General features: G+C 41.5%; 1 protein-coding gene across 1 annotated transcript in view; it reads right to left on the bottom strand.

Annotated features, from left to right (window-relative positions):
• Positions 1-13995, bottom strand: part of spag17 (sperm associated antigen 17) — a 170399-nt gene that overhangs the window by 139623 nt on the left and 16781 nt on the right. The window contains exons 9-13 of the mRNA XM_078231884.1: positions 11784-11918; positions 5788-5860; positions 3546-3652; positions 1785-1922; positions 1497-1670 (exon numbers count right to left, since the gene is read on the bottom strand). Of these exons, the coding sequence (XP_078088010.1) occupies positions 1497-1670; positions 1785-1922; positions 3546-3652; positions 5788-5860; positions 11784-11918 (627 nt within the window). The remainder of the gene's footprint in view (positions 1-1496; positions 1671-1784; positions 1923-3545; positions 3653-5787; positions 5861-11783; positions 11919-13995) is intronic.

The raw sequence follows: 13995 nt of genomic DNA, 5'->3' as shown, positions 1-13995 counted from the left end.
ATCCTGGTTGCTCTTTTGCAGAGAAAACCAATTAAGAACTCACCTCCTGGCTCCCCGACCAATTAGGGACGGTGGATAGGATGATGTTGGCATTTTATCAGAGGAAGTGGCATGTTTCAGAAAAACTTAACGGAGATTGGATTTTTTAGACTGTGACACCAACAGGAATGGAGAGGAAGGCTGCCCCCACCCCTCAATCCCCCCCACCCTGACTCTCACTCTTACCTGAAGGTCAAGTTGAGGGACAGCAGCCAGGTGAGCTTTCTCAAGGAGAGAAGCCTCCCAAAACAAATAGGCAAATAGGAAGTGGCTGAGAAAATCATCAGCTGGAGTGTGTTTCCTTCAAAAGATGGTGCACCAAGAGGGGATGGCACAACACATCAGGTGCCAATCCCAGTGCTCAGCATTTTCCTGCATAACGCTCCTCAAGACTACACACCTTGCAGCTCTACTCATTCCTCACACTCCAAGCATTCAAGCTGGAGAAGATCTGCAACCCTATCATCACAAAGCTCTATCAGGATGCTGGTGGACCACCAGGTGGCTTTCCTGGTGATGGCGGTGCTCCTTCTGGTGCAGGTGCATCATCCGGTCCAACCATTGAGGAGGTTGATTAACAGTAAACAGAAAACACTCACACTTTCCCTCAGCTCACTGCTCTCTTGCATCCCGGTTTCATAATGGCCTTCCACAAATGGTCTTTCTCATCTCAGCACTCACATACTGCTTTACAGACTGTACTAACTCAAATCATAATACGGACAGTGTGAAATGAAACCAAAACTCCCATATATGCAAACATCTTTGTTTAACATGATTCTAACTAGAGTTTTACCCTTTCCTACCTCAGAAACACTAATTTAAACTCAGTTAAATCGATATCATATTTCTTATATCCAACAATACAAACACAGATTATTTAGAACTATCTCTGCTTCCTGGCAATCTCAAGAGGGCTTGTCTGTGGACCCTGTGTTGAGGATTTCATCTCCTTTCAGTTGGATCTCGGTGGTCATCCCCTTGGCCTTGTCGAGGGGCAAGTGGCTGAGAAGAAGGCAGCTTCTGCTGAGAATGTGTATAAGGTAGATTGAGAAGAGGAAAGGGTTGAAATTTGTGGAGAAACCTGTGTCTCATCAGTTTTTGATCCGACTTCCGAAAGTGAATTCCACACTGCTGCTGTCAAAGAAGTTGGCAGTAATGACCCTCCGGCTCTTGACCCTTAGCAGAGAGGTCAAGATGGTGGAGTAACATTTCATGCTATTCTGAAGTATGGGCTAGTAGCAGAGAAGTGCAGTAGAATGTGAGAGAAGTGCTAGACAACCGAGGTACTTTCCAAACAGTTGGCAATCAACTGCCAAGCTGCATTAGCAACTCTGACAAGAGGAATGCTTTCAACAATAGCCCCTCACCTGGCCAGCGTTGGAGTTCTTCAGTGTGACTGATCAAAGCCTTCACAGTCTGTTGGTTTTACTAAGAAGTTCTTCCTGTGCACTCACCTTCTCCAGGCTTTGGATTGCAGATACAGTGTGATATTCCTGCCAGAAATCGGCTGACGGTGTCGGAAATCCGGCTGTCGGAGACTCGCAGAGGCCGTGGCACCCAGTGGGGAGCCCGCTAAACGGCCTCTGCTGGAGTTTCCTGGCCCAATGTTCTGCTGGGAGAATTGTCCCCTATATTTTTAGTGGTTCCTTTTGTTATTGTCACATGAAAATGCATTTTGAGTTTACATTACAATGAAGATATTCCCTTCAACTGCATTGTAGTGTAATGGGATCTGTCAGTACCTTTTTATCATCCTCAGGCACTGAAAGACTGAGCACAGTGGATATCATGTGCTCTACCAGATTCTGGTCCAGTCCATCTTTCCGCGGTTTAGGAATAAGTTCACTTGGAGGAGTTAAACTTTCTTCTGTTGCAACTACCTGTGTGTAACAACAGAGATCGCTAATGAAATGATGTGTTTTAAAGCCATCTCAGAACAATAGCTTCTATATTAGTTAAAGCAAACCATCAGAAAAACAATTCTAGTCGTTAGTCTAATTATAATGAACATTGGTATTACATTACCAAGTTAGAGAACTAATAGAGACAAGTAAGTCTGCTGTGCTTCAAGAGATCAGATATTGCTGCTGTGGTGTCCTGATATCAGCAATTCAAAACCTGATCAAGTAATGTTTGTGAAGCCTCTGCAGCTGGGAATTGGGGTAGGAGAGTGGTTCAAAGGATCTTCAGAAATTAGTCCAAAACATCATGTTGCAGCCTCAGACTCATGCATCACTTAGTATCAATTGCTTAGATTGGCAAATATGCCTCAGCTGATAATTCCACAGGGGAGGCAGGGGCATAGTGATATTGTGACATTGTCACTGGACTAGTAATCTGGAGACCAAGGTAACGCTCTGGGGATGCAGGTTCAAATCCCTCTAATGATGGTCATGAAACCATCTGGCTTATTAATGTTCTTTCGGGAAGGAAATCGGCCACCTTTATTTGGTCTGGTCTACATATGACTCCAGACCCACACCAATGTGGTTGACTCTTAATTGCCCTCTGAAATGGCTTAGCTAGCAACTCAGTTCAAAGGCAATTGGGGATGGACAATAAACGCTGGCCCAGCCAGCAACACCCATGTCCCATGAATGAATAAAAAAATATTCTGGGGAGAATAGAATTGTCTGGTGTCACAGGAATGCTCCTACCTAAAATTAAAAGGGAGGCTAGGGCTTTGGAATTCAAAAACATTCTTTCATGGGATGTGGGCATTGATGACAAGACCAATATTTGCTGTTTATTTTGAATTGGCATTAAGAAGGTGGTGATGAGCTACTTTCTTGAACTGTTTCACTCCATTTGGTGTAGGTACACTCACAGTGCTTCTGTTGGTACCGAGTTAAATAAGCATGGTCTTGAGAGCTCTTAGTACTGTACCATACTCTACTAAAATCCTATCAGCACTGCTCTGACAGGTATAGTGAAAAGACAAAATTACAAATCAAGGCACACTATTAACTGTTACATTTTAAGGGATTTAACCACGTGATTGGTTAGTAACTCAGGGATGAATAGGTCACTGATAATAATGCAAAACTAAAATGCTAATATCAGTTGACTCAGCTGCTACAGTTGTAACTCACAGTAACAATAGCTGTTCAGTGCAGTGTTATGAAGTACAGCCTGCATATCAAACAAAAGACTGATTAATAACAAAAAATCTGTTTCAAAGAACAGGACTTTTTTCTACTTGATTCTGCACGTGAAATACAGATTCAGTATCACAGCCAGTATTCCCTTAAAAAAATCCCTTCCTGCAATCTTCTTCCTTCACAACCAGAAAAAATGACGTTTGATTGCATTTGTTACTGCAATTACGTATTCGCTAATAAGTAAATCTTAGTTTCCAACGAAGCTACCAATGGTTGGATATTGAACTAAATATCTAGACTGAAATGAATTAAATTAAGAATAGTACAGTGTAAAATGTGAAAAGATAAGCTAACCAAAGACCAAGTCATCAAGTCATTTATACATGACAAACACATACAAACCTGTTCCAGTATACAGTGTAATATTAAAGGCACAGAGAGACTCTCCAAGGGCACTAGATTCATCAGATCATTATAATATCTCATATCCAATGGTGGAATAGAAACACCTACTTTAAAAAAACATTAAAACACAATGTTTTAACTTTTTCATGTGTATGTAATACATGGTCACATCATCAGCTAATTAAACAAATTGCTCAGCAGAAAATCAAAACCATACGATGTTATGTAAATAGAATCACAAAATTAGTATAGTGCAGAAGGAGGTCATTCGTCCCATTGAGTCTGAACTGACTCTCCGACAGAGCACCTTAGCCAGGCCCACCTTCCAATCTATCCCCGTAACCCTGTGCATTTACCATGGCTAATCCACCTTGAGACACTATTAGAGACAATTAGTATGACCACTCCACCTAACCTGCACATCTTTAGGGAAATGAAGTTGCCAGAGTCCATTTTCAAGGGTTTCACAGCACAGCATTTGGAAAGCAGTGGTATAATCAGAAAAATTCAGCATGGGTTTAAGAAAGGGGAATTATGCTTGACAAAATGACTCACCAGGGAAAATATGTCATACTAATACAGTGATAGGTGATGATGTTCACACAACGTTGCTATCCTATGTACTGCAACCAGGAAGGAGGTAGATATCAAGCACCCCCTCCAGTGGCCAGACCATTAATTATGACATTCCACATCTTCTGGGGACTGTTTGTACAGTTTTATCACTGACAAAAACTATGAGAAATCATTTATCACAGCTACTTTCCCCTCAGAAATTAATGCTATTTTGCAGCATTTAATCCAGGTTTCATATCTCCACCATTGAGACTTAAAAATAATGTCCAAAGCAGCTAGACCTGGCATTATTAACTTGACAGTATGCCAAAGCAAACTTTTACTCATATAAAATTTGAGATCCGGAAGAATCAGCTCCCACCTAGAGTGCAAAGTAACAATAATCTATAAACCAAAGACATAGAAAAGAAAGATCTCTTAGCAAAACACCTGAAAGGCAAGCAACGAGATTGTGTTGTTTCAAAACCATCAGAGCTAGTTTATTCAACTTGTGTACTCAAACTAGTACTGGCCACTCTGTGGAAGGTTTCCTTTTTTTTAATTGTCCTTTCAATAGCCTGCATCTCAAATAAAGAAAACCGGATGAAATACGGTTAGTGCAAGCTTCAACATTTCAAGCTTTTATTTTCTCTATAATTGCAGCAACTGATACATATCAATTAAAATTATAATCCAAATGTCTTTTAAAAACAAACTCAGTGATCAATTAGTTCAACTTCCAATCTCAACTGTTACAAAACCCGCTGATGTTATGTGTGAAAGTGTTCCAACCTGAAACAATGGTTTTGTATAGGTTTTTTTGGTTATGAGCGAGAAACGCTGGTGAAAATAGTGAGAACTCAGACCTCTCTTTCAGTAAACAAACAAATACAAGTATTTATTAAAATGGAAGATACATAATAAAACCCCAAAAACAATAATCTTAGACTTCAGCAAATTAACAGGAAGCACTTAGTCCCTCAAAGACTGAAAACCCAAAGTATTTCTTTCCCCCAGATTTAAACTCTGCTGAGACCCTCATTTCCCAAACAACAACCATAAATCTATTGGTCAAATTTAGTCAGCGATTACTTGGGGATGTTCTTCAGTTCAGCGAAGAAAACAATCTTTTGCACAAACTGGTTTGCCTTTAGCACTTCATCTTAGCTGAATTGGTTCCTGGGGGTGCGCGCCTCTTTCTCTTTCTTGCTGCTGCTTGAAAAGACTTCATCTTTGTCTAAACTGCTTTCTGGCTCACAGCACTCTGACTACTAATTGTATTAATTGCAAAGAACACCCTGTTCCCTTCTTTCTTTCAGCTGCTTTCTTTTAGGTGCTGCCCAGACATGGTTTACAAAATAAATGGCAGTTTGATTTCACTTATGCAAAAAAAATCATTTAAATAGCATCCTACCATTTTGTGATACAATTATTTGAAGAGAAAATAACTGCAGGGCTATGGGGAAAAGGTGGGGCAGTGGTGTTAGATGAATTTTTCTTGCAGAGAGTCAGCAAAGACATGACAAGACTCCTTCTGTGCTGGAAGATTGGGATGCACAATGGACTAACATGACAATTAATGGCAAAGTTACCAATACAGAAAAATCTGGACTGATAATGATAATTTACAAATCCTGAAGTATAGTTAAAACAGTTCAAATATAGAGCTTTGTGAATCAGGTACCTTTCTCACGGGCAACTGTTAAACTTGCTGAGGTAGACTTTCTCCTATTAGTCAGAGTTGTAGTTGAAAGCAGCTGTAAAAGAATTATCCAAAAAAGAACTTTAAAACCTGAATAATTTAAACCTGAATTTTACATACTTTATCTACCTACTTGGTTGCAGTATTTACCTGCTTCTTCGCATTTCCCACTCTTCATGTCCACATTTTACCACTATATTTCTGTATGGTTTTTACACATAGCTTAACTTGGTGCCTAATATCACTCAGCGCCCACTAATTTCCTCACAGTTTCTCTCTTATTCTTCCTTCAAGATTATTTTCCTTTCTTTTTCTCATTTTCAACAACATTGCAAGAATCTTTTTAGCTGCATCAATAACCTTCCGTCCATCATAAGGTCAGAAGTGGGGATACTCACTGATGATTACATAATGTTAAGTACTATTTGCATCTCCTTAGATACTGAAGCCATTTGTGTCCATATGCAGCTTGATCTGGACAACATCAGGCTTGGGATGATAAATGGCCAGTAACATTTCATCGAATCCCTACAGTGCAGAAGGAGGACATTCAGCCAATTGAGTCTGCGTCAACTCTCCGAAAAGAGTATCTCATCTAAGGTGCATCCTCCCTGCCCTATCCCTGAAACCCCATACATTTACCATTGGCTATTCCATCTAACCTACACATTTTTGAACAATTTAGCATGGCCACTCCACCTAACCTGCACATCCTGGGGCTGTGGGAGAAAACCGCAGACAAGAGAAGAATGTGCAAACTCCACACAGATAGTCAGCCAAGACTGGAATTGAACCTGGGTCCCTGGCTCTGTGAGGCAGCAGTGCTAATCACTGTGCCACTGAAGTGCCAAGCAATGCCAATATCCAATAACAGATAATCTAGCCCCTTCCCCTTGACAATCAAAGGCATTACTATATTGAATCCCCTGCTATAAACATCCGGGGGGGTACCATAGACCAGAAACTGGATTGGACCAGTCACATAAGTACTGGGGCTACAAGAGCTGGTCAGAATCTTGGAATCTTGCAGCAATCAGCTCACTTCCCTGACTCTAAAATGCCTTTTCCCATCTATAAGGCACAAGTCAGGAGTGTGATGGAACAGTCTCCACTTGCCTGATGAGTGTGGCTCCAACAACACTCAAGAAGCTCAACACCATTCAGAATAAGGCAGTCTGCTTGATTGGTACTCCATCCACCAACTCAAACATTAACTTTTTCCACCACCAGCACACAGTAGTACCACTGTAAGTACCATTTACAAGATGCATTGCAGAAACTCACCAATGCTCCTTAGAAAGCCCCTCCCAAACTTGCAACCCCTAATACAAAGAAAGACAAGGGCACCACCACTTAGAAGTATCCCTCCAAGCCGCACAACATACTGATCTGGAACTATATCGCCGTTCCTTCACTGTTGCATGGATCATAATCTTGACAGCATCGTAGGTGTATTTGCACAGATGGATTGCGATGGTTCACCACCACCTTCTCAATAGTTCTTAAGGACAGGCAACAAATTCTGGTATCACCAGTGATGTCCACATCCCATGAAAGAATAAAAAAAATCCAACTTTAAGGATTTGTTGTTTGCAGTATCCGGAAGCTAGAGGTTTGGAAGAAGTGCAAGGGTTCAAATTTTGACAGAGTGAGGACTGGAGGGATTGGCATAGAGCAGCAATGCATGGTGGCAGTCTGGGATGCGCCAGAAAAGTCATGGGTCAGAAAGTTATGAAGGTGTTTTACTGTAGGGAGTGGGGGCAAGAACTGTCAAAAGAAAATGAGAATGATAAATGTATGCATTTGCTGTGAGTGGTAAAATTCTTAAAGCTCTGCTGCAGAACATTTTGTTCTGATATTTTTAAGACTGCCTACAGTCATGGTTTGGTTATGCAACATTTCCAACCTTGATGATAAAGATCAGCAAAATATATTGAAGGAAAGTTAGCTAAAGACCTGTTTTTAGCACATGGATTGGCGATGCACAAACTTCTTATCCCTGATCCCACTGAGACAGGCAGGCACGAACTTTGAGATGCCTCCTTACATAAATGATTTAATGATGCAGCCCAGCATGAACCATGCTGCTGACTGGTTGCATGCTCAACAGATAGTTGAGCAGTTTGTGAGAGTAGCATGATACACAGCTCGCCAGGACCTCTAAAAGGTGGTCTGCCTCTCTTATAATACGGGAGCTGCGCTCAGTACCCAGCAACGAGTTATCCAGCAAGTTCTGGCGTTGGAAGCCCTTCCTTTCCCTCTTATAGAGATGTTTCTACTTGGTCCCCGAACCATTTCGTCTTTGAAGGCCTCCCATTGTTTAGGTGCTGTTTTGCCCAATTTTTAATTCCAATCCATCTGAACCAGATTCCTTTTCAATTCACAAAAGTTAGCCCTCCCAATTGTACCTTAAGGTACAATCCAACATAAAAATACTAAACTAAAGGAGGGCTAATTTTCCTTTTTCCTTAACTGTTCTAAACCTGATGATATTATGATCAATTATCCAAATATTCTCCCGGTGAGGCACGCTTCACTTAGAATCCCTCCAGTGCAGGAGGCCATTCAGCCCATTGAGCCTGCACCAACAACAATCCCACCCAGACCCTATCCCTGTAATCCCATGTATTTACCCTGCTAGTCCCCCTGACACTAAAGGGCAATTTAGCATGGCCAATCCACCTAACCTACACATCTTGAGTGTGGGAGGAAACTAGAGCACCCGGAGGAATCCCACGCAGATGCAGGGAGAATGTGCAAACTCCACGCCGACAGTGACCCAAGGCTGGAATTGAACCTGGGTCCTTGGCACTGTGAGGTAGCAGTGCTAACCACTGTGCCACCCTCATTCCCCAGAACTAGATTTTGTGCTTTGTTCTCTCTCATTGGGCTGGAAATACATTCATCTCTTGTAGATATTTGTGGAATTCCTCTCCTGTTGCCCATTACATGTTACTATTGCAGTCTATATTAGGATAATTGAAATCTCCCATTATCAGTACCCCTTCGCACAAACAGAAAATGTTGAAAAAACTCAGAGGCCGGAATTTTGCCGTCCCGCCTGCCATGGGAACCGGAGCGGGCGAGGGATGGATTCTGGGAAGGTCTGTTGACCTCGGGGCAGGATTTTCCAGTTTCGGGATGAGCGAGGCCGTAAAGTCCCACCCAGAAAGTCTGGCAGCATCTGTGGAGAGCGAAGCAAAGCTCTGAAGAAGAATCATACAGACTCGAAATGTTAACTCTGTTTCTCTATCTACAGATGCTGCCAGACTTGCTGAGTTTTTCCAGTATTTTGGTTTTATTTCAGATTTCCAGCATCCACAGTATTTTGCATTTATAATAGCATAGCTCCTTTACTGTTCCTTAATTTTAGCCAGATCCTTCTCTTTAACCTCTCAACTATACCACCCTCTCCAGTACTATATTGGTTTCTTTGCTCAACATTGCCACCTACTTCCTGTGATTCCTTCCCTATTGCTCTATAATACCTTGTAACCAGGAATATTAATTCCCAGTCATCTCCTTCCTTGAGAATTTCATGGTACCCAGATTAAAGCTTGTCTTGAAAATTATATTCTATGCTCCTTTTCCTGACATATCAGAAGAAATGAGCTAAAGTCACTTGCTTAGGCCAAACAACCAATAGATAAATTTAATAAATTACTGTGAAATGTGTACTACAATTATTCTGCTTAAATCTTTATTTTGGACAAAAGATACTGAGGATAAAAAATGATAAATGAAAACAGTTTCAGAAAAAGCAATTTCTGGGACTCCAGATTATCATGCTTACGTTGGCAAACTCATTATAAAGGAGGTCAGCTTACATAAAAACGTGTAACATAAAAGGACCAACAGGAAATCTCTTTTTCCAGACAAAATGTGAAAGTAGAAAAGTATTTTTTAATAAGATAGTAATTCTGTGAAATGTCATAGTCATAAATTCAGGTCTCCCTTTGAGTGTTTAGTGATGATATCAACCCCGTAATCTGTCCAAGTGTTTTTCTTTTATGGGCTTTGGTTTGCATTGCCCTATATTTACCCCTTTGGAATTTGGATCAAATATCACTGTGTTTAATATATGTTACAATATCTCTGAAAGATAAGATAAAGTTTATTCCACAACAAGATAAAACTTTGCCTCAATTTATGTGGAATAATCCCTTTGCTTCCTATCCAAGTTCAAAGAAAAATGTTCTTTCTTCCAGTCAGTTTTGCTACTTTTGTTGCCTGTCTGTTAGTGCAGTGCTCAATTGCCAATAGCCCCACTAATTCCTTGGTGTCAGTGTTGAGTACCTAAAACCCTCTCAAATCTGTTTAAATATAAATCTGTCACTGCCATAGACTGGCAGAGTTCAAGAGATTCTGGTAAAAAGGCGAGCTGTCCTTTACTGGTACAAACATTTACAACACTGTTGGAAAAAGCAAGTTATTATTCGCAATGATTCAATTCGCAATGATTCAAGCAACACTTCACCGAATGTATAATTTGATCAAATCTAGAATCATAGAATCCCTACAATGGAGTAGGAGGCCATTTGGTCCATCGAGCCTGCACTGACAACAATCCCACCCAGCCCCTATCCCCGTAATCTCATGCATTTACCCTGCTAATCCCCCCTAACCTACACATCTTGGGACACTAAGGGGCAATTTAGCATGACCAATCAACCTAACCCGCACATCTTTGGACTGTGGAAGGAAACCGGAGTACCCAGTGGAAATCCACGCAGACACGGGGAGCATGTGTGAACTCCACACAGTCACCCGAGGCCGGAACTGAACCCGAGTCCCTGGCGCTGTGAGGCAGCAGTGCTAACCACTGTGCCACCGTGCCACCCCAATGTCAGAATATTTCAAGTTCTATTTCAGAATATTTCAAGTTCTCTATAATGTGCAATATAATCCAGCCATTGTCAGCCAGGCTACCAAGTTCAGAAAATGCAGTCCTAATACTGCTGAGCTCAAAACATGCACAGCACTAACATTCCGGAGATCAAAGAATGCACACCAAGTTCAGAGAATGCCCAGAGCTGACACTGCAGAGTGCAAACAATGTCCAGCAGTGACATTATTGTCTAAGAGAATTAGGAGTGCTAATACTGGTAGATTTAAATAATGTACAGGACTAATACTATTAATTACAGATAAGAAGGGAGGCATGGAAGGATTACAACAGGAGGATGAAAATTTTGAAATCAAATGTGTTTGTGAATAAAGAGTCAATGAGACTTGGTACGATTTAGGGTATGTGCAACAGAGTTTTAGATACATTCCAGTTTGTTGAGGAAGGAAGATGGAAGGCTGGGCAAGGGAACATTGCGATTGTTGAGTCTGGAAGTAGACAAGGCATGGATGAGGCCTGCCGCTCCAGATGGACTGAGATGGACAATGTTGTAGAGGTGAAAGCAGATGGTCATTATAAAATGCAAGATATAGGGTTGGAAGCTTTGTTCAGTGCCAAATAGTTGCTGAGACAGAGGAGGGCCTTGCAAAATGAGTGTGTTTGGCAAGATCAGGGTCTGCGTGTTAGCATTCCCTGTTAATATTTAATCTTGTCATTTTCCTAATACACAAATAAAATAACAATTCACTAATTGCTTAGTCGACTTTTAATCAATAGATTAAAAATTAGAATGCATTTGCTTTTATATAAAAGTAACTATTTTAACTCTTCCTGTAGAAAAATGGCCCAAAATTCAGAACAGCCACCAATTCCATTATCTATCTTTTAAAAAGTAGAATGGCCTTATGTTTTAAGTTACTGTGATATGTAATGACTACTTCCTCTGCACGCTATGCATAACTAAATTATACATTGTTTCATGAATATTGTAGCAATTTTCTTATAAAGGTAAAATATTCTTCTATAATAATTTATTGTATTGAAAAATGGACCATATTTAAAGCTTACATCATATAATCAAATCAGATGTGGAACATAATAATAGATCCTGATATAGAATCTGCTGCTTTACCTCTTCCTTTTTTAAAATCTTTGGCACCGTAATCAGCTTAATATTGTGCAGATAGTTCTGATGTTGTCTTTTCCAGTCTTCACAATCATAAATCATGTAGGCAATATCATCAAATATTGCTGCACCAAAGTCCAGCTGAAAACAAAGAAGAAACATGTCCAGGAAATGCAGCAGGACATGGTAACAAAGTGCCGCTTCACAACTTTAATAGTTTAGAAAATTAAATAGGTTGGCAGTCAAATTGATGTTGGTGCATTTTTTAAAGCAGGGAGAAAGAAGGTAATAAAACAGAAAATGTCGGAAATATTCAGCAGGGATGAATCTAAGGAGTATCTGTGGAGAAAGAATAACGTTAATGACCAGAATTCTGCAAGCCCTTTGTTAACAGACTAGAAGCAGGGAAAAATGATGTGGAAAGGTGGAATGCTTGTCCAAAGTCTTCCCCCCTCCATGGTGTTTTGTCAGTGATGGGAGAGTTGGCACATTTTCCATCGTAAAGAGTCTAACAACATTAGGTTAAAGTCCAACAGGTTTATTTGATAGCAAACGCCACTAGCTTTCGGAGCGCTGCTCCTTCGTCAGATGGAGTGGAAATCTGCAGAAACCTGTTGGACTTTAACCTGGTGTTGTTAAACTTCTTACTGTGTTTACTCCAGTCCAACGCCGGCATCTCCACATCATGACATTTTCCATCTGCCAGGAGCTTAATTGAAATACATAAGTGGCCAATTAAGGGTCACTTTCTGCCACCAGAGGCTAGGGTAGAAGAGTAAAAGTAAAGCTTATTTATTAGTCATCAGTAAGGCTTACATTAACACTGCAATGAAGTTACTGTGAAATTCCCCTAGTCGCCACACTCCGGTGCCTGTTTGGGTACACTGAGGGAAAATTTAACACGGCCAATGCACCTAACCAGCACGTCTTTGAGACTATGGGAGGAAACCCATGCAGACATGGGGAGAACATGCAAACTGCACACAGACAGTGACCCAAGCCGGGAATTGAACCCGGGTCCCTGGCGTTGTGAGGCAGCAGTGCTAATCACTGTGCCACTGTACCACCCCAGTGCCATGTGGGGATACTGCCGAGTAAAATCAGGCAGCATCCCAGCAGGCTCCAGGAAGGAATAGCCTTCCATTTTGGGCACTTCATGGCACACAGAGATGCACCCCTGGCAGCAATGGCCACCACCACAGAGTCTGTGCCGCCTGTGCAACATGAACCCACCCTTTCCCCAATTGAAGGACATTTCTTGCTCTGGCTTCCCCCGACCCAACCAACCCCCTCAACCACATTTACTCTGAGGGCTCCTGGCCACTGAGGTCCTCTCCTAGCAGCTGCAGCCTCAGCAATGGCCACCACCAGGAGTTATATCACTGAGGCTGCTGAGCTGCCAGCTCTCTGATTGGGCAGCTTTTGGAGGTGAGCCTCCATTCTTATTTAGTTGGCAATCCTGCAAACAGCACCACTGATATTCCTCATTAGGTCCCACTTTTGGGCGAAGCGGGGTCACCTACTGTTTTTGGGACTTGTGCCATTCCTATAAATTTCTCCTAATAGAAAAAGCTTGCCAGACAAACCTGAAGTTGAACAAGAAACTGCAGCTGAAGGTGACTGAAGTCAAGTACATGGGCCATATATTGACAGCAAAATGAATTTGCCCTGAGAAGGTGAGAGCCGCAGCAGAGATGCAGCAACCAACTGATGTGAAGATTTGTTGGATTTCTGAGCTACCTAGGAAAGTTCTCGTCATCAGAGTGTGAATTTTTGTGCAAACCCACATAGAAAATAGCAGGAGTAGGCCATTCAGCCCTTCGTGCCTGCTCTGCCATTCAGTATCATCACGACTGATCCTCTAACTCAACACCATACTCCAACAATCCGCTCATACCCCTTGACACCTTTAGTCAAGGAATTTATCTATTTCCTTCTTAAATATATTCAGTGACTTGTCATCCACTGCTTTCTGTGGTAGAGAATTCCACAGATTCACCATCCCCCGAGTGAAGAAGTTTCTAAGTCCTAAATCGAAACCCCATATCCTTTTTATATTCGTTCATGGAATGTGGGCTTTGCTGGGTGGGCCAGCATTTATTGCCCATCCCCAAAAGCCCTTGAACTGAGTAGCTTGCTAGGGCCATTTCAAAAGGCATTTAAGAATCGACCACATTGCTGTGGGGCTGTGTGTTTGGAGTCACATGTAGGCCAGACC

Source organism: Mustelus asterias, chromosome 17 (genome assembly GCF_964213995.1).
Source record: "Mustelus asterias chromosome 17, sMusAst1.hap1.1, whole genome shotgun sequence".
NCBI classification, from domain to species: Eukaryota; Metazoa; Chordata; class Chondrichthyes; order Carcharhiniformes; family Triakidae; genus Mustelus; species Mustelus asterias.
This window is presented reverse-complemented; position numbering and strand designations above follow the sequence as displayed.